At 44.9% G+C, this 26,534-nt stretch overlaps 1 protein-coding gene across 12 annotated transcripts; it reads left to right on the forward strand.

Moving 5' to 3' along the window:
• The first annotated feature begins 414 nt into the window (after positions 1-414).
• Positions 415-14,699, forward strand: GDPD2 (glycerophosphodiester phosphodiesterase domain containing 2). 12 transcript variants are annotated; one of them, XR_006739835.1, is made up of 18 exons: positions 416-706; positions 1,972-2,007; positions 2,209-2,326; positions 2,599-2,702; positions 2,985-3,078; positions 3,248-3,307; positions 3,532-3,630; positions 3,799-3,892; positions 3,967-4,160; positions 4,272-4,354; positions 4,450-4,600; positions 11,185-11,406; positions 11,607-11,755; positions 13,336-13,483; positions 13,623-13,705; positions 13,951-13,979; positions 14,066-14,206; positions 14,242-14,699. XR_006739835.1 is itself a non-coding variant. In XM_045571911.1 (17 exons), the coding sequence occupies exons 2-17, from the start codon at positions 1,985-1,987 to the stop codon at positions 14,116-14,118; spliced, it is 1,704 nt and encodes a 567-aa protein (XP_045427867.1). In that variant the 5' UTR covers positions 416-706; positions 1,972-1,984; the 3' UTR covers positions 14,119-14,699. The 12 variants fall into 12 exon arrangements, 10 of the variants coding, with proteins under 10 accessions (XP_045427868.1, XP_045427867.1, XP_045427869.1 ...); XR_006739836.1 differs by lacking the exon at positions 13,951-13,979 and having other exon boundaries at positions 415-706; XM_045571911.1 differs by having other exon boundaries at positions 14,066-14,699.
• The last annotated feature ends 11,835 nt before the right edge of the window (positions 14,700-26,534 follow it).

Genomic DNA, 26,534 nt, shown 5'->3' on the forward strand with positions numbered 1-26,534 from the left:
TGCGAGTCTCAGCCATCCTGAATGAGCATATACTGTCTGGGGTGATGGATGGGAAGAGTAGGGGCCACAAAGCCCATGGGGACCTCTGGCCTAGAAACAGGGTGATCTGCTGTCCAGATACAGGGAAGTAACTTGCAATTCTATTCTCTCTTCTTGGTGCATTTTGCAAAAGTGGAAGTAGACTCCCAAGAGGGAAGGGAGGCTGATGAACGAAGGCTGTCCTCCCATGAAGCTTGAGACCAAATGCTGGACTCCCCCCCCACACACCCCTTCCCAGGGGGCAGGCTGGGCCCCTTCTTTGACAAGTTGCAAAGTTGTATAGTTCACCTCCCCCCAGCTTCCCTGCCGCCTGCCAGTGCCCTTAGCCCCCGCCTCCCAGAGAAAGGACAAAGCCCTGGCAGTGACTGAGGGGAGCAGGAGGAGGGACAGAGGGACCGGGAAGGCTGCACAAAAGAATTCCTCACCCCAAGGCGGCAGCGGCAGTGAGTAAAGAAGCAGATCTCTCCCTCCCATCTTCCCACTCTGAAGGCACAAGCCAGAGAGCAGCTGCGGGCCTTGGGAGAGGACCCACAGCCTCCTGTAGGTGGCAACAGTGCCACCTGTTTGACTGGTGGGGCTGAACGGTGGACTGAAAGAGGAGGCAGACAACTCAGAGAGGATCTGGGAAGCAGTGCAGAGCTGAGAGCAGAGCTGCCGCTGAGAAAAGGTGCGAGGGCTGGGAAGGCTGGGGGCTACGGGAGGGAGCAGCGGGCAGAGGCTGGCTCCAACCAGCAGGGATTGGGCAGCACCCCTGCTCAGCTTCCTTGGGGGTTTTCAGGCTACTCAGACCTGACCCCATCTTCTAGACAGCTCCTGGAGGGAGGTGGGGCTCTGGCAGGCAGTGCCTGGGGTATGGGGCCTGAGGGGGGGCAGGAGGTGCTGATGGAGCCAGGGCAGGCTACCGTAACCCAGTCCCAGGGTGGGAAGAGGCAGAGCCTCCCTCTGGGATGACTTTTTCCTGGAAGGCAGCTCAGAAAGCAGAGAGGTTTCCTTCCCCCAGCCTCAGGCCCCCACCCCTCCACAGCCTACTCTAACCTCCTTTCCCAAGGCAAGCATACTGTAAGGAGGGCAGTTTCAGGAGTAGTTACACCCTCCCTCCTTTCAGGGGCCCAGCCACTGTGCACCCCTCTAAGACTCCACAGCCTCAGGAGAGCCCGAATGACAAGGGGTTGTGTCCCATAAACCACACGTACTTTGGGTGTATTTAGGAGCTCCTGTACACACCCAAAGTCATCAGCAAACCCGTTTGTACTGCCAGCCACTAGTACACACGCACAGACAAGTGCTGACACAAATCGCAGCCCTTCTTTGGAGAATCACCATCACATACCCAGCCTAGTTTGCGATCAGTTAAGCCAGCTCAGTCTCAGCCTGACTCAAAAGGACAAGGAACAGGGATCGCCGGTCCCAAGACAACCACACCCCCATACCTTTGCCCTGTATTTGTTGCACTTTCACCTAAGGGACCTCAGAGGGTGGGGCCCTGAAAAGGAAGAAGTGGAGCCTAGGTTACCGATTTGGCAAGGGGGGGGGGGAGTTTAGACGGGGCAAGAGGCCTTGGATTTTCCAGGTGTGCAGACAGGAAAAGAGCCTCTTAACAAATCTAGAAGTGACCCAGACTGCCTGTTCCCCTGGCTTCCTGTTATTGGCCGCGCCCCCGGCCCCTGGAAGGTGGAGACAGAAGATCTTTCAGTCAGGGCTTTGTGATGTGTGTAATCTGTATCCATAGTAACTGGCCCACTAGCTAGGCCTCCCTTCAGCCCCAGGTCAGAACTGGAACTTCAGCCTCAAGTTACTCCTAATTCCTGGGGCTGCCCGAAACTTGGTTAAATCTGCCTCAACTTGTTGAATTGAGTTTGCCCCACCCCAGGCAGTTTCTCCTGTTAAATGGACACACTGGTAAGTAGGAGAGATTGCGTGTTCATCCAGAAGGCCAACAGAGCAGATGTCCCAAGTGTCCCAGACTGACCCAGATTAAAGGGAAAGACCCTGGAGATTGTCGTCCTTTGCTCACCTCTTCATCCATTCTGGCACACGGGGCCTGCTCCATGACCTCCATTGCTGGGCAGCAGCCCAGGCCTTTGCTTCTCCATCAGGCTCCTCAGATACACTGGGAGGAAGGCTGGGATCTGCCTTCACGGGGTCCCTGGTGGCAGAGTATCTCTTCCCCCAGGCCCTCACCATGGCCAAGTGCCCCAACTGCTGCTCCGCCTGGGCCCGATGCGTCCACTGCCTGTATAGCTGCCACTGGAGGAAGTGCCCCAAAGAGAGGCTGAAAACAAGCCAGGTGGAGTAGGGATGGGGGCACCTGAAGTCCAAGGCAGAGGCCTCGTGAAGGGGAGGAGGCGGCTAAGGATGCCACTACTCTCAGAGGCAGCTGGGGGCGGAGGGGAGGGGCTTTCTCTCCCTAGGAAGAAAATCTCTCTCAAATATGGAAAAAACTGCTGGCAAAGCAAAGCAGCCCAACACCTGGCAGGAAGTCCTTTGAGCTGCCACCCGTTGGGGACTTTGAGCTGAAAGCGGGAATCGGCTGTGAGCTTCTCTCCTGCTCCTTTACAGTGTGAATATATGTGGTTTGGCCTGCTCTTCTTCACTGTCCTCCTCTCCTTGGGCTGGCTGTACATCGGGCTCATCCTTCTCAATGACCTGCACAACTTCAATGAGTGTGTCATGGACCCCCTGCCTCAGCAAACATGTCAACCTATTCCCCACCCTGGACCCCTGGGTGCTCAGTCATCCCCAGCCCTGCCCATCTCTCCTGCTGCCCAACATCCTTAGAAGACCCCCTCCACAAAGGCTCCCCAGTCCTTGAAGTCCCTGGCCCTGTGAAAGGCTGCCTCTCACTACCTGGTAGTCCTCCTTCTGGGTCCACCCACCCTAACTTCCCTCAGGCCCCTGCTAATACCCCTTCCTGCACTCGGGTGCCACCCTCTCCCCTCCCACAGATTCCTGTTCCGCCACTGGGGACATTGGATGGACTGGTCCTTGGCACTTATGCTTTTTGTCTCTCTACTGGTCACATATGCATCCCTGCTGTTGGTGGGTATAGGGGGACACTTGCCTAGCCCCCGCCTCAGCTCTTCCTTCTGGTTTAGCTCTACCCTGCCCTACTGTGAGGAGGGAAGGAGGGACGAGTCGGCCTGGGAAGCCCACCTCAGTGGTCCACCTCTTCTGGTGCCTCATTACTTCCAACACCCTTTACCCCCAGCTCCTGGCTGTGTTCCTGTGGTTCTGTGGCCAGCCTCTACACCTGCACAGTGTCCACAAGGTAGAGTGGGAATGGGAGTGAGCAGGAAAAGGGGCTCCTGAGCCCAGCATTTGGTTGGCTATTGGTCAAAAACCTCACTATTCTAACTCACTATTCAAGACCTGAAGCTCAGCAGATATTTGTTAACGGAAAGAAGGAAAGTAGAGGAGTCAGAGGAAGAGAATGGTTCTGTTTTCATAGAATGAGGAACAGCCCAGGTAGCCTATTCATCCCGGGTCCCTCAGGTGCTGCTGCTCCTTATTGTGCTTCTTGTGCTCGCTGGCCTTGTGGTACTGGATGTCCAATGGCAGGAGGAGTGGCTCAGCTTACGTCTGTCACTGTGGGTGAGTGGCTGATATCCACTCCCTGGTTGGGAGCCTGGACCTGTGGCCACCCCCAGGACCTATCTTGCTTCCTGGTCCCCCAAAACTGCAAGTAGCTCTAAATTCTAAAAGTCAGGTCCTCAGAGCAGAAAGGGAGGACAGAGCCTCCTCACCACCTCTCCTCCATAGGCGACAGCCCCGTTCCTTCACGTTGGAGCTGTTGCTTTCATCACCATCCTGGCCTGGCCTGCGGCTGATAGCTTCTACCATATCCGCAAAAGAGGTGCCAACTCTACCCCCATACACAGCCTCCTGCTGCCTGATTCCCTGCACCTGCGCTCTGCTTTCTGCCCCCAGAGCTTGCCCACTGCCCTTTCTCCACAGCTGGTCCCCCAATCCTCACAGGTCACAAGATTATGATGCTGTTCATGTATTTTACAATTGTACTGGCCATCTACCTGGCCCCTCTATGTATCTCCTCAACATGTATCATGGAAACCAGAGACTTATCCCCCAAGCCTGGGCTGGTTGGACACCGAGGGGCCCCCATGGTGAGTATGGGCAGAATGCTGGCAAGTCAGGGAGGGTCTGCAGTGGCTAGGCCTGTGGGTTTCCAGGCTCCTACCCTTCCCTTTGACCTCCTCACCAATTCCCTCTTCCAGATGGCCCCCGAGAATACCCTGATGTCCCTACGGAAGACAGCAGAATGTGGAGCTGATGTGTTTGAGACCGACGTGATGGTCAGGTGAGGGAAGCTGGGGGCTAACAGACACAACAGGGGAGCTCAGAAAATAAGAGCAGCCCCAGAGCGTGGCCCTCTGACATCCCTTGTGCCCTCAGCTCGGATGGGATCCCTTTCCTCATGCATGATGAGCACCTAAGCAGAACCACAGATGTGGCCTCTGTGTTTCCAAACCGAATCACCACCCACAGCAGCGACTTCTCCTGGGCTGAACTGAAGAAACTCAATGCCGGAGCCTGGTTCCTAGAGGTGAGGACAGCATCCTGGAAGAGATAGCCACCTGCAGGGGCCATTGGGGCAGAGTTCATTCATTGATAAGCATGTGTGAGTGCTGTGCTGGGCAATGAGTATACAGTCTCTGCCCTCAGGTCATAACCTCCTAGTATAAATGAGAGCTTGGCCAACAGGCTATCAGAATATGAAACCTAGAGCGATAACAGCATCATTACTGAGAGGTCACTGTTTGCAGAGTGTGTGTGGGAGAGGGTCAGGCGTAGTTTCACAGGAGAGGACACTTGAGCAGTTTTAAGATGGACAAGGCAGGAAATGGGAATTCTAGTCAGAGGCAAGAGCATGGGTAAAGCCCTGAAGTATGAAGTGTTTCCAGGGAACACAAAGTGGCTGGCACCAGGAGGTAAGAGCAGTGGGAGGGGAGACTGGAGAGGGGAGCAAATGCTAGGCCTAGGTTTGTGGACTCAATCCTGCAGGTGATGGAATACATTGCAAAGGATACTTAGTTTTTTCAGTTCCTCTTTTCCTGATTATGAAAGTAATAGATGTTCCTTGTAAAAAAAAAAAAAAAAGTAAAAGTCGGATAAATAACTTAAAAATTGAAAACTCTCTCATAATCCAATCCCCCTGAGATAGTCACTGTTAAAAGTTGGGTACATATTCTATATATACACATGTATACACACATACAGATATATGCGCGCGCACACACACACACACACACACACACACACACATATATATATATATATATATATATTTCATTTTGCACAAATAGGACCACTTCACATATTCTTTTGCAACTTTCTCTCCCCCCCCCCCCCATTTAACTATATGTTTATATATCAGAGTGTTAAGAACAAGGGATATCTGGGTTGAATCCTGGTTTTACCACTTCCTAGCCTTGTGAGCCTGGGCTACATTCCTTAGTCTCTCTGAGCTTCATTTTTCTCATCTGTGAAATGGGAATAATAAGCGTACCTTGTGGGATTATTGGAAGGATTAAATAAATTAATATACATAAAGTACTTCTTTTATCTCACATTTATTTTTGTATTCATTTATTTGCTCTTATAAATATGGGCATATCTGTCCTTATTTTACACAATGAGTAATATTTATTATGATTATGCTCCAATTTCCTGCTGGTGACAAATCCACCCAATAATCACTTATCTGGAAAAGTCTTTTTATGCACCATTATTTTTTTTTATTAGGACTCTAAAAATGTGAAAGTATGTATGTATTAAGAGAGCATGTGTATTATCACTTAACTTTTTTATTGAGTTTATTGGGTGACATTGGTTACTAAAATTATAGAGGTTTCAGATGTACAGTTCTATAATACACCATCTGGATATTGTATTGTGTGTTCATCATCCTAAGTCAAGTTTCCTTCCATCATCATTTATCCTCCCTTTGCCGTCTTCTACCTTCCCCCACCGTCCTTTCTCTCTGATAATCATCACATTGTTGTCTGTGTCTATGAGTTTTTGTTGGTGTTTTTAAAAAAATATTTTTATTGATTTTTAGAAAGAGAGGAAGGGAGAGGGAGTGAGATAAAAACATCAATTATGAGAGAAAATCATCATCAATCAGCTGCCTCCCATGCCCTGACTGGGAATCCAACTGGTGACCTCTTGGTTCATGGGTTGACACTCAACCACTGAGCAACACTGTCCAGGCATTTTTTTGGTTGTTTTTTGTTTGTTTGTTTTTTGCTTAATGCTTTCACTTTTTTTCACCCAGTCCTGCAACCCCCATCCACTCTGACAGCTGTCAGTCTGTCCTCTATTAGTGTGTTGTTGGTCTATTTTATTCATTAGACTCTACATATAAGTGAAATAATATGGTACTTGTCTTTCTCTGACTGGCTTATTTCACTTAGCTCTCTGGGTCCATCCATGTTGTTGCAAAAGTAAGATTTCTTTTTCTTTTTTCTTTTTTCACTGCTGAGCAGTTTTCCATTGTGTAAATGTATAACTGCTTTTTTATCCACTCAGCTATTGATAGGCTCTTAACTATTGTAAATAATGCTGAAATGAACGTAGGAGTGCATATATTCTTTTAAATTAGTGTTTTGGGTTTCTTCAGGTATATTCCTGGAAGTGGAATTGCTGTGTCATAAGGCAATTCCATTTTTAATATTTTGAGGAAACTCCATACTGCTTTCTACAGTAGCTGTGCCAGTCTGCATTCCCACCAGCAGTGTACTAGGGTTCCTAGGGTTCCCTTTTCTCCACATCTCTGCAAGCACTTGTTTGTTGATTTATTGATGGTAGGCATTGTGAGGTGACATCTCATTGTGGTTTTAATTTGCATCTGTCTGATGATTAGTGACCTTGAACATTTTTTCATGTCTATTGGCCATCTGTATGTCCTCTTTGGAGAAGTGTCTATTCTGGTCCTTTGCCCATTTTTAATTGGATTATTTGTCTTCCTTTTGTTGAGTTGTATAAGTTCTTTATATATTTTGGAAATTAGCCCCTTATCAGATGTATCATTGGCAAATATGTTCTCTCATCTGGTGAGCTGTATTTTTCTTTTTGTTAATGGTTTCCTTTGCTGCGAAAACCTTTTTAGTTCGATGTAGTCCTATTTATTTATTTTTCGTTTGTTTCCCTTGCCAGAGGCAATATATTAGAAAAAATATTGCTAAGAGCAATGTCCAGGATTTTACTGCTATGTTTTCTTCTAGGGGTTTTATATTTCCAAGTCTAACATTTCAATCTTAAATCTATTTTCAGTTTATTCTTAAGTGTAGTATAAAATGATAATCTAGTTCCTTCCTTCCTTCCTTCTTTCCTTCCTTCCTTCCTTCCTTCCTTTCTCTTTCTTTCTCTTTCTTACTTTCTTTCTGTCTTTCTTTTTTGCATCTATATGTCCAATTTTCCCAACACTTTTATTGAATAAGCTATCTTTATCCCATTGTATGTTTTTGTCTCCTTTGTCAAAGAATAATTGATCATAAAAGCATGAGTTTATTTCTGGGCTCCCTATTCAGTTCCATTGATCTATATGCCTGTCACTGCCATGCTGTTTTGATTACTGTGACCTTGTAGTATAGTTTGATATCAGGTAGTATGATACCTACAACTTTTTCTTTAAAAAAATATATTTTATTGATTTTAGAGAGGAAGGGAGAGGGAGAGAGATAGAAACATCAATGATGAGAGAGAATCATTGATTGGCTCCCCCCTGCACGAGCCCACAACCCAGGCATGTGCCCTTGGCTGGAATCAAACCTGGGACTCTTCAGTCCAGAGGTCGATGCTCTGTCCATTGAGCCAAACCAGCTAGGGCTACAACTTTGTTTTTCTTTCTCAAGATTGCTGTGGCTATTTGGGGTATTTTGTGGTTCCATATAAATTTTTGGAATATTGTTCTAGTTCTGTGAAATAAGCCATTAGAATATTTTTAAAGTATATTTTTATTGATTTCAGAGAAGGAGGGAGAGAGAGAAAGAGAGAGAGAGAGAGAGAGAGAGAGAGAGAGAGAGAGAGAGAGAGAGAGAGAGAACATTAATGATGTGAGAGGATAATTGATTGGCTGCCTCCTGCACACCCCACAATCTGTGCATGTGCCCTGACCAGGAATTGAAACATGACCTCCTGGTTCATAGGTCGATAGTCAACCACTGAGCCATGCTGGCATTGGAATCTTGATAGGAAAGGTATTGATTCTATAGATTGCTTTGGGCAGCATGGACATTTTAATGATGTTAATTCTTTCTATCCATGAGCATGATATATGCTTTCACTTGTTTATATCTTCTTCAGTTCTTTCTTCAGTGTGTTATAATTTTCCAAGTACAGGTCTTTTATATCCTTGGTTAAACTTATTCCTAGGTATTTTATTTTGGATGCAATTGTAAATGGAATCTTTTCTAGTTTCCCTTTTGTTGTTGTTGTTGTTGTTGTTGTTGTTAATCCACACCTGAAGATATTTTTTCCATTGCTTCTTTAATTTAGAGAGTGGAAGAGAGGAAAGGAGGAAGAGGGAGAGAGAAACATTGATATGTTATTTTTTATATATATTTTATTTATTTTGTACAGAGAGGAAGGGAGAGAGATAGTTAGAAACATCGATGAGAGAGAGTCATTGATCAGCTGCCTCTTGTACACCCCCTACTGGGGATGCGCCTGCAACCAACGTACATGCCCTTGACCGGAATCGAACCCGGGACCTTTCAGTCCGCAGGCCGACGCTTTGTCCACTGAGCCAAACCGGTTTCAGGGAGAAACATTGATATGTGAGAGACACATTGATTGGTTGCTTCCTGCACACACCTGACCAGGGCCAGAAATTAAACCTGCAACCCTGGTAGGTGCCCTTGACTGGGAATTGAACCAGAGATCCTTCAGTATGCAGGCTTATGCTCTAACCACTAAGCAAAACTAACCATGGCAAGTTTCCCTTTCTGATAGTTCATTGTTAGTATATAAAAATGCAACCAATTTCTGAATATTTTGTATCCTACTTTACTGAATTAGTTTATCAGTACTAGAAGATTTTTAGTGGAATATTTAGGGTTTTCTATATACAATATCATGTCATCTGTAAAAAAAAAAAAAAAAAAAAAAGTTTTGCTGCCTCCTTTCTAATTTGGATGCTTTTTATTTCCTCTTCTTGTCTGATCTCTGTGGCTAGCACTTCCAGTACTATGTTGAACAGGAGTGGTGAAAGTGGACATCCCTGTCTTGTTCCTGTTCTTAGGGGAAATGGATTTAGTTTTTGCCCATTGAGTGTGATGTTGGCTGTAGGTTTGTCATATATGGTCTTTATTATGTTGAGATATGTTACTTCTATTTCCACTTTGAGGAAAGTTTTTATCTCAAATGGGTGCTGGGTTTTACCAAATTCTTTTTCTGAGTCTATTAATATGATCATGTGCTTTTTATCCTTTATTTTGTTTATGTGGCATTTCACATTCATTGATTTGTGAATATGGTACGAAACTTGCATCCCCAGAATAAATCACACTTGATCATAGTGTCTGATCTTTTTAATGTATTGTGGAATCTGGTTGTTAATATTTTGTTAAGGATTTTAGCATCTATGTTTATCAGGGATATTGGCTTATACTTTTCTTTCTTTGTAGTGTCTTTATCTGGTTTGGGGGATAATGCTGGCTTCATAAAATGAGCTTGGGCCCACCATTATTTTTTTTAAATATATTTTATTGATTTTGTACAGAGAGGAAGGGAGAGAGATAGAGAGTTAGAAACATCGATGAGAGAGAGTCATCGATCAGCTGCCTCCTGCACACCCCCTACTGGAGATATACCCGCAACCAAGGTACATGCCCTTGACCGGAATTGAACCCGGGACCCTTCAGTCCCCAAGCCGACGCTCTATCCATTGAGCCAAACCAGTTTCGGCTCACCATTATTTTTTATTTCTTTTTAAAAATCCTCTCCTTAGGATGTTTTTAAAAAATTGATTTTAGAGAGGAAGGGAGAGAGAAAGAAACATTGATGTGATGTGAGAGAGAAACATCAATAGGCTGCCTTCCATATGTGCCCCAACTGGAGATCAAACCTATAACCTAAATATATGCTTTGTCCAGGAATTGAACTGCAACCTGTTTGGTACACCACAACCTTTTGGTACACTAGATGATGCTCCAACCAATCAAGACACCAGCCATGACCAACATTATTTTTGAAGGATATTTTCAATGGATATAAAATTCATCAATGATATTTTCCCTATAGCTTTAAATATAATATGTCATACTTGACATATTTATTATATTCAAGAAATCAATAATTTTTAACTTTTTTGCCATGTTCTTGTTGCTTTTGTGGAAATGTGGATATATGGAAGTCCTTACTATGACCTTCCAGAGTGCTTCTCGTCTACCTAATCTTGCAACATTCAAAGAGGAAATTTTGACGAGCCTCCTAGACAGGGTCTGTTGCATAAAGTACTTCTAACACTACCTGGTACATAGTAAATACTTAATAAGTGCTAGGTAGCTTGTTTTTTCCATGTCAGTGATTAGGAGGTAATTTGTTGATTACAAAAGGAGGAGAGGAAAGTGACCCAGGTTTGGAATAGCCTCTAGGAGAAATGGGAGAGTATACCAAGGACAAGTAAACAGATGGCTAAGTGGCACCAAGGAGAAAAATAGGACTGCAGTGCCAAAAGTCCACATAGTGTGCTCTGACCACTAGGGGCAATTGTAAAATTGAATCAAAATTTGGGATCTGTAGAACAGGTAAGTTAAGAAAGCTGTTGATGGTGCTGTGAAAGAGTAGTTCAAGCTGTGGAGGGCCATGGGAAAGGGATGTAGGTGTAGCCAGAAAGCTGCTGATATTAGGAGAAAACCAAGGAGTCACAATCCCAGAGATCTTCATGAAACCAAAGAGAAAGTGTAGTAGGAGAGAGGAAATTAGGAAACTGGGAAGGTAGGAGGGTGGGTTAACAGATTAAGGCATTGGAAAGTCTGGAAATGGCCATAGTTTGAGGAAAGAAAGACCCTGGCAATGATGTAGGCAGAAGCTGGACCCCAAGTCAGAGAATAAGTGAGATAATGAGGATGGGGGGATGACCCAGAGGCTTCTTCTGGTCTTAAAATAATTTTTTTATTCTTATAGAGGCCACCCTTCTGGGAGGCCACACAGCTATCGGGCCTTGATCGGAAAGAGGCTGAGAATCAGACAGTACCAACATTGGAAGAATTATTGAAGGAAGCTGCAGCCCTCAACCTTTCCATTATGTTTGATTTACGCCGCCCACCACGAAACCACACATACTATGACACTTACGTGAACCTGACATTGGAGACTGTGCTGAATTCAAGGGTCCCTCAAGCCATGGTGATATTGCCAGGATCCCAAGTGCCCCTCACCACCCCACACTGCCTTCCCTAGGCCATGGTGACAATCTTGAGCTGTCCCTGACCTAGGGCCCCACCCAGCTCATTTACCCCATTCTGTGGTCAACCCTTTCTGCTCTGCCCTGCCCCTGGAATCCCCAGGCCTTCCCCAGCTTCACATCCATCTTCCCTGAACCACAGGTCCTTTGGCTCCCGGATGAAGATCGTGCTAATGTCCAACAACGGGCACCCAGAATGCGCCAGATATATGGACAGCTTGGAGTCAACAACACTGAGAGGCCCTTGTTTCTCAACCTCCCCTATCAATACCTACCACAGTTGGATATGAAGTAAGTGCCAGAGGAAAGGAGTTGAGGGTATCACATGCAGCTTAATGGTGGGGAAGAGTCAATGCGGGGAGGGCAAAGACCATTCATTCATTCATTCATTCACCCACACAACAAATATTTATCAAATGCTTACTGTATGTCGGGTGCTATTTATTGCAGTCTTTGGGCATACAAGCGAAAGAAAAACAATAAACCATTGAGCAAAATATATGCATATTGAACACTGATACATGATATAAAGGTGAAAAAGTGGGGAGGTGTAATAGAGCAATTGGAGTTGGGAAGGAGGGGTTTGGGAAGGGCCACATTAGGAAGAATGGTTAAAGAAGTGGTGCCTAGGCTGAGACCTGATGCATCACAGGCGTGAACAATGAGAAGAGCTGCAGAAGAGCAGGAATAGCGGCCTAATGAGCAAGGTGGGGGTGAGGCTGGAGAGGTACGCAGGGAACAAATTGGATAGGACCTTGTAGGTCCAGAGAAGGGTTTTAGCTTTCATTCTACACCAAGAAGATAAGTGCTAGAGAGGCTGAATGCAAGGGAGAGAAGTGATAGAGTCACTGATGTGATCTAGGCCCCCAAAACTGACCCATACAGTAAACATGATCAACCTCAAAACATTCAGCTGCCAAGATCTCTTCTAATGTTCTTCAGGTCAGATAGGGGGGAAAATATGTACTGAATGATAGATAGCCCAGTTATGATAGATATTTCAAAGACCTTTCCTCAAGTTGTCACCATGGAGGGAGACAACATTGGGATGGCCCTCACTTTAGTCTTGTCCTGGTCAGCACTGACCGCTGATCACATTTCCAAAACATGTGAATTGGTAATGAATACACCAATGATGAAATCAAGGCCCTGAAATGTCTAAACATTCTGAGATGATAGGCCAAAGATGAAATGTAACAAAGATAGATGTAAAAACCTATTTGGGGCCCAAAAGAAGCTCAGTTGCCCAAAGACAAGATAGGAGACACTGGCATCAGCAGAAATGTGTGCAGAAGACCAGGGCTTTGATTGAACACTGTGCATAATGCTGCACATCATATTGCTGAAACTAACCTGACCTTGGGCTGCCTTCATACAGGCATAGTTCCAAGAAGGCAAGAAGAGTTTTGTTCTACTCAAAGCTTGTGCAAGGCACCTGGATATCATGTGCAGATGCAGACCCCATACTTTGAAAGGAACATTGATAAACTGGAGTAAGATTAAGTTAAATGGGTTTGTATAGTGAAGGATATGATAAGCCAGGGTCCAAGCCCCAGCTAAAAGGACAGTGATTGTTGGGTCTAAAAAAGAGAAGACTCAGGGGGACATGGTCAATGTTCCTCAGACCACTGAAGGGCTGTCATGGGACAAAAAGGAGAGGAACAATTGTGTGACCCCCAGAGAGCAAAATTCAGAATCCACCAAAAGACAGAGTTTAGCTATGCAAAGAAAATCACTTTTGGTCAGGGGATGACAAGCAAAGGTTGAACTGGTGGCTCCTTTGCAGTGACACTGTAGATTCAAGCCAGGCAGCTCCCATGCCTTGTGTCCCACAATTCTGGATGTCACCTGTTTCTTTTTTGCCTCCATAGGGCACTGCATGAGGATAATGTCTCAGTGAACCTATTTGTCGTGAACAAGCCCTGGCTCTTCTCCATACTCTGGTGTGCAGGTGTTGATTCGGTCACTACCAATGACTGCCAGCTGCTGCAGCAGATGCGTGACCCCATCTGGCTTATTGTGAGGACTCTATGACTGTCACCCTCTTCCTATTTCCCCTTCCCTGATTCTCCTTAACCCTGTCCCTCTCTTCCTTTCTCCCCATAAACTACCTTTTGGGCTCTGGTCACCAACTGGGGCCTTTTTAAAATTCTCACAGCCCCCTAAAACCTACCTATTGATATGGCTCTTCATTGATTCTGTCTCCGCCCTGCTGATTTTGTGGCTGTTCCTCCTCCGTGGGTGAGTGTTTTGTGCATTAGCTTTCTGGATCTTTATTCTCTCCAGTGTCCTAGTGATGGGATTGATTCAGACTCCTGCTACCTGGAGTTTGGGGTTGGGTTTGTTTTGTTCCTTTGAGATTCTTAGACCCTTCCTTGGACACCAAATTGGTTTGAACCTGGGAAAAGCAGTTTGGGGGAACCCAGGTTCAAAAGGTCATGCTTAAAGGTGGCTGAACTCACCATGGGAAGCTTTTCTCCCTGTAGGAGATGTGCTGAGAAGAGAGAGATAACAGGTAAGATCTTTCTTCCTTCGCTTCATTTTTCTTTTCCACTAGCATTCCCATTACTCACTCTTGCCATGTCCCCCTCCTCTCTCCAGGCTTAGAAACAACCGTGCTGCTGACCAGGATCAACAATTTCACAATGGAGTGAATGCCCTGCTCTAGGCCCCCACCAGCCAGAGTCTGAGGCCTGTCTACATCTGTCAACAGCAAGAAAGGGAGCATGGCTACAGTGGAATGTCGGGGGGGGGGGGGGGGGGGGGAGGCTGGTGAGGGTGGTGAACTTTGAACTATGAGGGAAATGGTAGATATGCCCCAAGCATCTATGGAATCTTTTTCCCTTTGGGTTTTGACCTAAAGTGGTGGTGGAAGACAGTAAATCATGAGAAATTTCTCCCAAAATAAAACGTTCTAGAACAGGGGAAATTGCCAAGAAAATGTTTCAGACTTGTGTGCACATGTTCTTGTGTAGAAGGCACAGGGTGTGTTAGGGATGGAACAGCTTGGAACAGTGACTGAAGGAGAGATGAAAACGGCCTTCCTGGAGAACCCACCCCACTCCACAGCAATTTAGCTGCTTTCCTGCATAGAGGCTGAGGGCTGAAGAGCCCATCTAACCGCGTAGTTCTATGCCTACGGGTGGCTTTTTATTGCGTACAACCTTTTTCTTCAGGACACGTTGGTTCGTGTTTCTTGTCTAATTCTTTTCTGAATGAATTTAATTTCCATTTGTCTACAGGCTTATGTTTTCAGCACCGGTACTAGGGGGATGTATGTGACGTGACAATAAGGGGTCGTCATGAGGAGATGTATGGGCTGGAGGTGGGAGGAGGACCACTTGAGGCAATGAAGGATTGCAAGAGGGGAGTGAGGGAGCCACTGCCAAGGGAGGGAGTCAGGTGGCCCAAGGAGCACAGTACAGAGTTGTTTTGTAGCTCCACCTTGTGGTCACCTTCCCCAAGAGGAGGGTTATGTCGGGCATGACGTGTGCTGAATGACACTTGTTTCTCCTGCCAGCTGGGGACCTGTGTCCTTGACTCCAAACCCTGAGGGCATAGTCCTATTTCCACACGTTTTCGCTTATCTGGGCTAGGCGCAGGGTCTGGGTCCCCGGCCTGCCTTTCCCTCGAAGAGCAAGTTTCCACTGTGTTTTCTGCTTGTGAGTTCTCAGGTGACTAGCGCGGAGCTGGCCAAGGATAAGCAGTCTGATAGAAGGGGGTGGGACTAAGGCAAAAAGATGAAAATGAGGGGCTCTATGGCTGACTCTACGGTCCCCCACTGCACCAACATTCGCCCCAATTTGTGTCTCCACACGAAGCCAAATAGAATTGAAGCTTTGGCAAGGGAGGTTCGGTTCTCCATTCCTCACCTCTACCCAGACTGGAACCTGGGAGCGCACTAGCACCTTGAGACAAGCCCCTACTCGGTCGCAAGGAAGCCCCTGGAACTACATTTCCCAGAATTCCCAGCCACTTCCGGCCTCAGATTTAGATTAGGAAGAATTTGAATCTTTGTTCCCACTCCCACTCCTCCCAGACCTTGTCCCTTCCCCTCTCACCGCCCCGCCCCTACATGCACACACTCACTCAGGCAGCTGTGCGCACCCACGTACCTGGCTGGCAGCTGGCGCGGTGGGCTGGGCGAGGCGAGCTCCGCGCCGGCAGCCACAGGCACCACGGGAGCGTGCGCTGCGGCTGTTGCAGTCCCGGTCCTTTGGGGTCCAGGCCTCCTGCTACCCAGCAGATCTCCTTCACACAGTACCTTTCTGGGCTGCATATCCTTCCTTAGTTTTGCCTGTTCCTGATCCCGCCCCTCAATCAGGCCTACTGCCGCCTCAGCTCTGGGGCGCCAAGCCTGTCAGGTACTGCAGGCTCTCACCTCTCAGCATGTACCTCCACTCCCCATCCCTACTTTTCTTTTCTCCTCCCAGTAGCCCAGCCTCACAGCCCAGCAGCTTCTTCCTCCCCTCCTCCCTCCACCCTAACCCTAACAACCTCCAGGGTCTCCAGTCTCAGCCTGCTAACCCACCAACTCCCAGACTCTCAGCTTCCAGACCCCCAACAGAATGCAGAACCCAGCCCCAGGTCCTAACCCCTTGCCCCTAGCCTTGGGTACTCAGCTCAGTCTGCCACCATAAATCCTTACTGCCTTTCCAGGAGAACTGGACAGCACACTTAAGCTCTGTGAGGCCTGGGACTGGAGACTGAAACTGACAAAACCTTGAGGGCAGAGGGCCAGGTGGGAACTGCTCATTGGAGTTCCGGTGCAGTTGCTCTCCTTTATTTTTAACTTCTGACTCACAGCTTCTGGCATCCGGGTTTGGGGCAACCAGAATGGGTTGGGGGGGTATTAATAGAGTTGAGGCACAGTCCAGACCCAGTTCAGTGTGGAAACATATAGAGCAAGGAGCCTCCCCCTGCCATCATGCCCTTTGGAGGTGTGGTGGATTGGGGCAGTAGCTGGACCAGTACCTCTGGCTGCCAGTATCAGCATGGTTTCTATACCTTGAAAGTCTTGAGTAAAAGCCCACCATGAGACTCCTGGGCACAGCTCTCCACTAAATTTTCAGTGGTTTGGGGCTCCACCAACAATGACACTCCTGTTTTACTAGAAATGAGTCCAAAGTGGAGGGGTTTTTGCAGCCCCAGCCTTGGCCTGCCTAGACCTACTCCTGGGCCAGAATGCTAGGTTACTAGGAGAAAAAGCTCTGGTCCTCAAAAGCTCTCATGAAGACAGGGTGTGCCGCATGGTGGTAGCAGAGAGGGAGGGCACAGAGCCAGGGATTTGCTAGCCCCAAACCAGACACAGCACTGGGAAGCTGCCTAATTCTTTGTTTACCATCCTTCCATTCTTTTTATTTCCCCCCTCTTATTGGGTTCGTTACCTACTCACAGGGTCAACAGACCTCAGAATCTTTCTCTACTCCATAGAGAAAACTAGTTCAGGAAAGCTCGTGAGAAACTTGTCTCCACCAAGGTAAGAATGATCCTTTGTATACTGCCATTCCTATGAGGCCTTTTATTTTTAATGAGTTAAAGTAGGAGTTCCCTAATTTATACGTGGGGAATGATGGGGAAATCTTGATATCTTACTGGACTAATCACCCAAATCATTCACACCCATGCCCGATTTGCTAGAATTTCCATTGTCCAAGGATGTACACTCACAGCAGCGCCGCCTACTTGCAAACCAGAAACTTCTGCATTCAGCGACCCCAGACTCTGGTTCCCAGGTGAAACCAGATGGCTTTGAGAAAAGGGTGATTGTTTTTTCCACATACAGAGACTAAGGTCACCCAAACGAAGCTCTACTTTTAAGAATGAGCCCAGATTATCAGACAGCAATGGACTGTGCTACCCCAACTCCATCAATTTACTTGAGGGCGCCAGAGAGAAGGTGAATGGGTAGAGAAATGGTCTGTCTCTCTCTTCTGAAATCCCTTCCCCTATTCATTCATTGCCTCAGTCTGAGCAGCCTACCAAATCATAGTGCCTGCCAGTGCTCAGAGCTTCTTTGGATCTGTAGGGAACTCCTGTCTTCCTGGTGCCTCAGACTCTAGCAGCTGGGAGGGAGTTCCAATATGAAAGCATTTCAGGGTTGCCAACCAAGTCCAATTTGAGTCTCAGAGAGCCTGTGGAGTGGGGAGAAGTTCACTATGAATCTCAATGGATTTTACTCAGATTCATTAAAAAAGAAAAGAGAGAGAAAGAGAGGGGGGGGGGGGGGGGGAGGGAGAGAGAGAGAGAGAGAGAGAGAGAGAGAGAGAGAGAGAGAGATCCAGTCAATGGGGATGGTGTGTGGGAAGGATAGTTTGACCCTCTCCACTCACTCCAGGCTTAGCAATGCTTATTGCTCAATCAGAGCAATTCTGAGGGCCCAGGCAATATATAGCCCCCCACCCCAGCCACTTTGTATTGACAAATTGCTGAGCATATAAAATACTTTAATCTCCTGGGTTATCAGTCTAGCATGAAGGAAGATATTCACTCGTTTGTTAATTTAACAGTAATAATTACTCTAATCCACTGTATACCAGGTATTGTGTTGAGTGTTTTACTGGTGTACTGGTTCATAATGAGGATTTTGTAATAAAAGAAAACACAATAATTTCAAGAGAGATATCAAAAATACTTTATTTAAAGTAATGTCCATTGCTAGCTACACATTCCCCCATCTTTCAGGTAATTTGTGGCTACTGTTCCAATAGAACATTTCTTGTTTTGAAGCAAACCATTCAGAGACCCAAGTTTCCACTTCTTCATACGTTTGAAGTGCTTCTCAGAAAGTGCCTGTGCCATCAATCAGAACAAGTGGTAATCTGAAGGAGCAAGGTCTGGTGGATACGGTGGGTGGGTTAATATTTCCCAGGCAAGATCTTTTTTAAAAATATATTTTGATGATTTTTTACAGAGAGGAAGGGAGAGGGATACAGAGTTAGAAACATCAATCAGCCGCCTCCTTCACACTCCCTACTGAGGATGTGCCTGCAACCAAGGCACATGCTCTTGACCGAAATCGAACCTAGGACCCTTCAGTCCGCAGGCCAATGCTCTATCCATTGAGCTAAGCCAGTGGGGCCAGGCAAGACCTTTTAACGTGTCTTTAACTGGTTTTGAAGTGTGTGGTGGTGCATTATCAGGAAGCAAAATTGCTTTGCTATGTATTCTAGCCCATTCTGGTTGTTTTACGGTCAAATATGAATCAAATTGATTATTTTTTGTTGCTAGTGATCAGTATTAATTGTTTCACCTGATTTAGAAGCTCATACTACACCACACCTTCCTGATCCCACCAAACGCAGAGCATCGTCTTCTTTCAAAAGTGATTTGGCCTTGCAATGATGTTGATGGTTGACCTGGATCAACACATCATTTTGTGCATTTGGGATTTCAAAATAATCCATTTTCCATCGCCAATCACAATTTGATGCAAAAAAAAAAAAAAGACTTTTTTTCATGCTGTTGAAGCAACATTTTATTGATGACTTTTCGGTTTTCCATTTGTGTTTCGTTCAGTTGATGTGGCACCCATTTTCCTTCCTTTAAAATCTTCCCCATTGCTTGTAAATGATTGGAAATTGTTTGCTGAGCAATGTTTAATCTTTCTGCAAGTTGTTTTTGAATTTGGCGCGCATCTTCATCTAATTGATGCTTGTAATTATTGGTCTTCAAACTTTTTTTGGTTGACCTGGATGTTCTTTGTCTTTCACATTGAAATCATCACTTTTAAAGCATTTAAACCAGCATTCACAAGTATCTTGAGATGGAGCATGTTCACCATAAGCTTCCCGAAGTATATGATAACTTTCAGCAGCATTTTCTTCAAAATAAAGTAATGAATTAAAACTTGCCGCAAATGCTCTTTTTTGGCATGAAATTTGACATTTTTAAGTATAAAAAGTATCTGTGATGCTAACACCTTCAGAAAATTTGACATATGAAGTTTTGAAGCTTGCTTTCATTATAACAAAATAGCATACATATCAAATTGCATATATATCAACACATGTGTAACTCCAGCTATTTAAAAAAAAAATCCACATTATTAACCAGTACACCCGTACATTTAGTCCTTATAAAAACCCTATGATTATTTCCATTTAACAGATAAAGAAACTGAAGCTCAGAGAAGTAAAATAACATCCAAGGTCACCCTAGCTGGTTTGCTCAGTGGATAGAGCATTGGCCTGGTGACCAAAGGGTCCCAAGTTCTTTTCTGGTCAAGGGCACGTACCTTGGTTGCAGGCTTCTCCCTGGCCTGTGTCCTGGTCAGTCCTCATGCAGGAGGCAACCAATTGATATGTTTCTCTCACATAGATGTTTCTATCTTTCCCTCTCTCTTCCACTCTCCCTAAAAAATCAACGAAAAAACATCCTTGGATGAGGATTAATGAAAAATAAAATAACATCTAAGTTCACACACACAACTAGTGACTAGGTTGGGTCTGACTGCAACCACTGTGTGCCAGGGTCTAAGAATGTAGAAAACAAGGCACTTCTTTTTCTTCTACATAATGAACACCTAGTCACCCTTCAGGGTCAAATAACAAATGTCATCTCCTTTGTAAAACTTTTCTTAAATTCTCTCCTCACAAGTAGAGTTGATAACTTGCTTTTCTATCCACTCCTTTGAGATAGCACTTTTCACAGGTATTGTAAAAATTGGCTTCCATATTTCTATTTCTCTAACTTTGAGCACCTCAGCAGCAGGACCTGTTTACTATTCATTTTCACTTGGAAGTATAATAGGCATCTCAAAATCAGCATACCCAAATTTGAACACCTGATCTTTTCCCTAAAAATGACCCCTCCTAAAGCTGTCATCATCTCAGTTGATGGTTATTTCATCTTCCAAGTTGCTCTGACCAAAAACCTTGGAGCCACACCTCATGTACAATTCATCAGCAAATCTTGTTGACTCTCCCTTCAAAATACATCTGAAATCCAACCACTTCTCGTCACCTTCAGTGCTGCCATCATGATCCAGATTATCATCACCTGTCCTCTAGATCACTGCAGTAGTCTCCTGACTGGCCTCACTGTTTCCACCCTTGTCTACTATGACCTATTATCCATACAGGAGCCAGAGATATCCTGGTAAACCCTCTATTCTAATTTCCAGTGTACAGTACATACAAAGCATAGAGGAATGAGATAAATGACACCAATGGGGGGGAGGGCAGACAAACCAAGAACGTGGGCTATTCTACAAAACAGCTGATTTGTAAACTTCAGAAAAATAATTAAAAGAAAAAAGATGAGACTTCTAGTTCTTGGCCCAACTGGAGTCACATACTTCTTCTTATCCCTCCTGCTAAAACCCTGGACAGACGTAAGATTCTGAAAGGAGAAAAAGGCAGACTGACTAGGAACTCCAGTGAGCTGAACTCATGGTGGTGAGTTCCCTGGATTTTCTTGATGCCTCTTATATCCCAGACTGGGTACCAGAGAAGTCAGCAGCCCGTAAATGCCAGTGATCACAGACCAAGAAAGGCCTCAATAAAAGCCTGCTCTCTCTAGCTAAAATACTAGGAAATGGGCAGCATAGCCAGACAGAAAACTCTTAGACAGTAAACATTTTACTGCAACTGAGCATCATAATAAACTTCAGCCCCACCTATACCAGAAAAGGCTAAGTAAAAACCCAGACTTGCACTCTTATCAGACTCTCCCATACATTCTCTGGAGTGGTGCCAGAGAAGGCTGAACAGGGAGCCTGGGCTTCTATCACCACAAAATACAATGCTTCTCCCCACCAGGTGGTGGCAGAGTGCCAGAGGAGGCCTAGGGGAGCATCAGGACTTCTGCCTGTGACATAACCCTCCTTTCCTCCCCACCCTACTTCTCTACCACCCTCACACCTACCATGGTCAGTGGAAGCCCCCTGGAGATCAGGAAGAAGGCACTTCAACCACTTCCAGACAGAGAGGTGTCACTAGAGAGCTAGAACTTCTACCCCAGCCCAACTGTAAGGAGGAGCCCCCGTTTTGGAGTATCAACTGGTGCCACGGGGGGTGGGGGGGGGGGCACAACATTTGAACTCCTACCCTTACTTGGCAACAGTGTCAGAAGAAGCGTATCAAAAAATAAACATTTAGCCCTAACCTTTTTGGCTCAGTGGATAGATCCTTCGGCCTGCGGACTGAAGGATCCCAGGTTCAATTCCGGACAAGGGCATGTACCTTGGTTGTGGGCACATCCCCAGTAGGGAGTGTGCAAGAAGCACTCTCAATGTTTCTCTCTCATCGATGTTTCTAACTCCCTTTCCCTCTCCTTTCCTTTCTGTAAAAAAAATCAATAAAATACATGTAAAAAATAATACAAAGTTGTAACTATTTTGCAGAAGTAAACTTTCCAAAAAAATGTAAATAAGTTTCAAAGTCTCATAACATAATATCCAAAAATATCTGGAATGCAATAAAAAAATCACTTATAATACCAAGGACCAGGAGATTTTCAAGTTGAATGAGAAATAATCAACAGATAGCAACACCAAGATGACAGAGAACTTTAAATGATCTGAAAAGGATCCTAAATTGTCCAACATAAACCAAAAAATATTTCAGTAAACAGTTATAAACAAGATGAAAACAAATGAAAAATAAATAGAAAGTCTGAGCAAAGAAACAGGAGATACAATAAAGAATCAAATAGAGTTGAAACCGGTTTGGCTCAGTGGTAGAGCGTCGGTCTGCTCTGCGGACTGAAAGGTCCCAGGTTCGATTCTGGTCAAGGGCATGTGCCTTGGTTGCGGGCACATCCCCAGTAGGAGGTGTGCAAGAGGCAGCTGGTCGATGTTTCTCTCTCATCGACGTTTCTAACTCTCTCTCCCTCTTCCTTCCTCTCTGTAAAAAATCAATAAAATATATATATATTTTTAAAAAAGAATCAAGTAGAAACTTTAGAACAGAAAGATACAATAACCAAACTAAAAACTTCGGTGGATGGGATCATCAACAGGATGGAAAAGAACAGAGGAAAGAATCAGTGAACTTGAAAATAGAACATTAGAAATTATCAAATCTAAACAACAGAAAAATAGACAAGGAAAAAGAAACAACAAAGATAAAGAAGGAGGAGGAGGAGCAAATGTTATGACATTATTTCAACATTTCTTTTTTATTGAATTTATTGAGACGACATGGCTAAAAGTATACAGTTTTCAGGTATACAATTCTACAATACACCATCTGTGTATTGTATTGTGTGTTTTCCACCCCAATTCAAGTCTTCTTCCATCACTGTTTATCCCCCCTTTATCTTCTATCTCTTCCCCCACTCTGGCAATCACCATACTGTTGTCTGTATCCACAAGTATTTTTTTTCTTTGCTTAACCCTTTCACTCTTCTTGCCTAGCTCTCAACCCCCTACCCCCTGAAAGCTGTCAGTCTTTCTCTGTATCCATGAATCTACCTCCACTTTGTTAATTTATTTATTTTTAAAATTTGTATTTATTGTGGAAAGTATTACAGTTTCTCACATTGCATTTGTATCTTTAGCCACTTTTAATCTATCCCCCTTATCCCCCATTGACCCCCTCCTTCCCGTTCTGCCCCCTCCCCAGGCCTTCACTGCACTATTGTCTGTTCCTTAGGTTATGCATATATGCATATAAATTCTTTGGCTAATCTCCTCTTGACCCCACCCCCCTTCCCTCTGAGAATTGTCAGTTTGTTACATGTTTCCATGTCTCTGGATCTATTTTGTCAGTTTATTTTGTTCATTAGTATCCACATATAAGTGATATTGTGTGATATTTATCTTTCTCCGACTGGCTTATTTTGCTTAGCATAATAGTCTACAGGTCCATCTATGCTATCACAAAAGGTAAGATTTCCTTTTTTAAAAAATATATATTTTATTGATTTTTTTACAGAGAGGAAGAGAGAGGGATAGAAAGTTAGAAACATCGATGAGCGAGAATCTTCGGTCAGCTGCCTCTTGCACCCCCTCTACTGGGGATGTGCCTGCAACCAAGGTACATGCCCTTGACCAGAATCGAACCTGGGACCCTTCAGTCCACAGGCTGATGCTCTATTCACTGAGCCAAACCAGTTTCGGCCCCACCACTTTTTTTTTTAACCACTCATCTACTCTGATGGGCGCATGGGCTGTTTCCAGACCTTGACTATCCTATATAATAAAAGCCTAATATGCAAATCAGCCAAACAGCAGAAAGACCAGTGGAATAATTGGTTGCTATGACGTGCCCTGATTATGAGGGGGCAGACACTCAATGCAGGAGCTGCCTCCAGCCCACAGGCCTCAGGCCCCCCAAGGTGGGTGCCAGCAGGGGCCCCCCCAATAGCTTCCACTGGTTGCCCCACATAGAGAGGTGACCAGCAGCAGCAGCCGGGGCAGGGCTGGCCAGTGGGCAGGGCCAGCAACCCCTCCCTCCCCCATCACTTTGCCAGGAACCCCACAGATCAGCTCTGATCGTTGGACAGGCCTAGGGACCCTACCTATGCATGAATTTCATGCACTGGGCCTCTAGTTGTAAATAATGCTGCAATGAACATAGAGATAAATATATTCTGTCAAATTAGTGTTTCTGGTTTCTTCAGATATATTCCTAGAAGTGGAATTGCTGGGTGATAATTCAGTTTCATTTTTAATTTTTTTTTTTAGGAAACTCTGTACTGTGAGTGGCTGTACCATTTTGCCTTCCCACAAACAGTGCACTGCCTTCCCACAAACTGCACTGATTAAGGTTCCTTATTCTCCACATCCTCACCAACACTTGTTTATTGATTTATTTATGGCTAGAGACGTGGTGCACAAAATTCATGCATGGGGGGGGGGAGAGAATGTCCCATAGCCCAGCCTGTACCCTCTCCAATCTGGGACATCCCTCTCACAATCCAAGACTGCTGGCTCCCAACCGCTCGCCTACCTGCCAGCCTGATTATCTCCTAACCACTCCCCTGCCACACTGATCAAAGCCTAACTGCTCCCCTGCTAGCCCAATTGCCCCTAACTGCCCTTCCCTGCAGGCCTGGTTCCCCCAACTGCCCTCTCCTGCAGGCATGGTCCCCACAACTGTCCTCTGCAGGTCCAGTCACCCCTAAATGCCCTCCCCTGAAGGCCTAATCAGCCCCAACTGTCCTCCCTTGCAGGTCTGGTCCCTCCCAACTGCCCTCTCCTACAGGCCATCTTTGGGCACATGGGGGTAGCCATCTTATATTATATGTTGGAATGATGGTCAATTTGCATATTACCTCTTTATTATATAGGAGGATGGCCATTCTGACAGGTGTTAGACGATGCCTCATTGTGGTTTTAATGTGTAGTTCTCTGACAACTAGTGACATTGAGCATATTTTCATATGTCTGTTTGCCATCTGCAATGTCTTCTTTGGAGAAATAGCTATTCAGGTCTTTTGCCCACTTTTTTAACTGGATTATTTGTGGGTTATTTTTGTTTGTTTGTTTGTTTGTTTTAGTGTTGAGTTTTATAAATTTTGTATATTAACCCATATCAGATGTATCACTAGCAAATATATTCTCCCATTCAGTGAGTTATATTTTTATTTTTCAACATTTTTGTATTTTTGCAATTTTTCATTTTTAAAAAAGTTGGAGAGCTATGTGGAGGATAGATATGTGATAAATGCAAAGTGTAGTAAAATGCTAATAAGAATCCTGCCAAAACCGGTTTGGCTCAGTGGTAGAGCGTTGGTCTGCCGACTGAAAGGTCCCAGGTTCGATTCCGGTCAGGGGCATGTACGTTGGTTGCGGGCACATCCCCAGTAGGGGGTGTGCAAGAGGCAGCTGGTCGATGTTTCTCTCTCATCGACATTTCTAGCTCTCTATCTCTCTTCCTTCCTCTCTGTAAAAAATCAATAAAGTATATTAAAAAAAAGAAAAAAAGAAAAGAATCCTGTTGGCAGCCCTGGCTGGTTTGCTCAGTGGATAGAGCATCAGCCTGCAGACCAAAAGGTCCCGAGTTCGATTCTGGTCAAAGGCATGTACCTTGGTTGCAGGCTTCTTCTCAGCCCTGGTCAGGGCTCCTGCAGGAGGCAACCAATTGATATGTTTCTCTCATCAATGTTTCTCTCTATCTTTCCAGCTCTCTCCTATTCTCTCTAAATATCAATGGAAAAATATCCTCCGGTGAGGATTAACAAAAACAAACAAAAAAATAAATAAAGGTGATTAAATTTTTTTAAAAGAATCTAGATGGCAATTTGGTGTTTGTTCCCTGTAAAATTCTTTGACATTTTCTGTATGTTTAAAATTTTTCATATTAAAAATGTGGGGGGTAGCTCAGCTGGTGTTGCTCAATTGGTTGAGCATTGTCCCATGCACCAGCGCCAGTTCAATTCCTGGTTAGGTCACATGCTGGGGTTTCGGACTCAATCTGCAGTGGGGATTGTGTAGAAGGCAGCAGATTGATGTTTCTCTCATCAATATTTCTATCTCCCTCTTCCTTTCTCTCTCTGAAATTAATAAAACATATTTTTAAAAAACATGAGGGTAAAAATCTCGAACAAAAATTATCACAACTAGCACTCCCAATCCAACTTTCTCTACTCTACCTTTTTTTCACAGCACTTATCATTATATAGGTTATATAATTCATTTCTTTATTTTGCTAATTTTTGTCTGTGTCCTCTCACTAGAATGTAAGCTTCCCAAGGATAGGCATTTGTTGTGTTTTGTTCTTTTCTTTTTTTCTGTATCCTCAAATCCCAGAACAGTGTCTAGTATATGGGAGATGCTCAATGAATATTTACTGAATTAAGAATGACTTTCTGTATCCCTAGGACCTAGGTCAATGTCTTGCAAAGAGTTAATGTGCAATGATTATCTGTTGAACTGAGATCCAAGTTCTGCAGAAGAACCTTAGAATGAACCTGTTGAACTGGAGTGGTTCAGAGCATAGACTCTTGAGGCAAATGGCCAGGTTTTGCATTCTGATTCTGTCACTTCCAACTGTGGTACCTACCCGAATTAACACCTCTGAGCCTCAATTTCTCATTGGTGAAATTTAAATAATAATAACCTTGGTAGGGTTTTTGTCTGCATGTGAAAAGCACTTAGGATTTTGTAAAGATTCAATACTTG

Source organism: Pipistrellus kuhlii, unplaced genomic scaffold (genome assembly GCF_014108245.1).
Source record: "Pipistrellus kuhlii isolate mPipKuh1 unplaced genomic scaffold, mPipKuh1.p scaffold_m20_p_40, whole genome shotgun sequence".
NCBI lineage: Eukaryota > Metazoa > Chordata > Mammalia > Chiroptera > Vespertilionidae > Pipistrellus > Pipistrellus kuhlii.

What these genes read in the sequence shown, in the direction of transcription:
- GDPD2 (XM_045571911.1), top strand. Translation starts at nt 1,985, where the DNA reads ATGTCCCAAGTGTCCCAGACTGA. An exon ending in GCTTACGTCTGTCACTGTGG is followed by an intron (nt 3,631 to 3,798) that starts GTGAGTGGCTGA and finishes TCTCCTCCATAG; the next exon opens with GCGACAGCCCCGTTCCTTCA. An exon ending in GAGACCGACGTGATGGTCAG is followed by an intron (nt 4,355 to 4,449) that starts GTGAGGGAAGCT and finishes TTGTGCCCTCAG; the next exon opens with CTCGGATGGGATCCCTTTCC.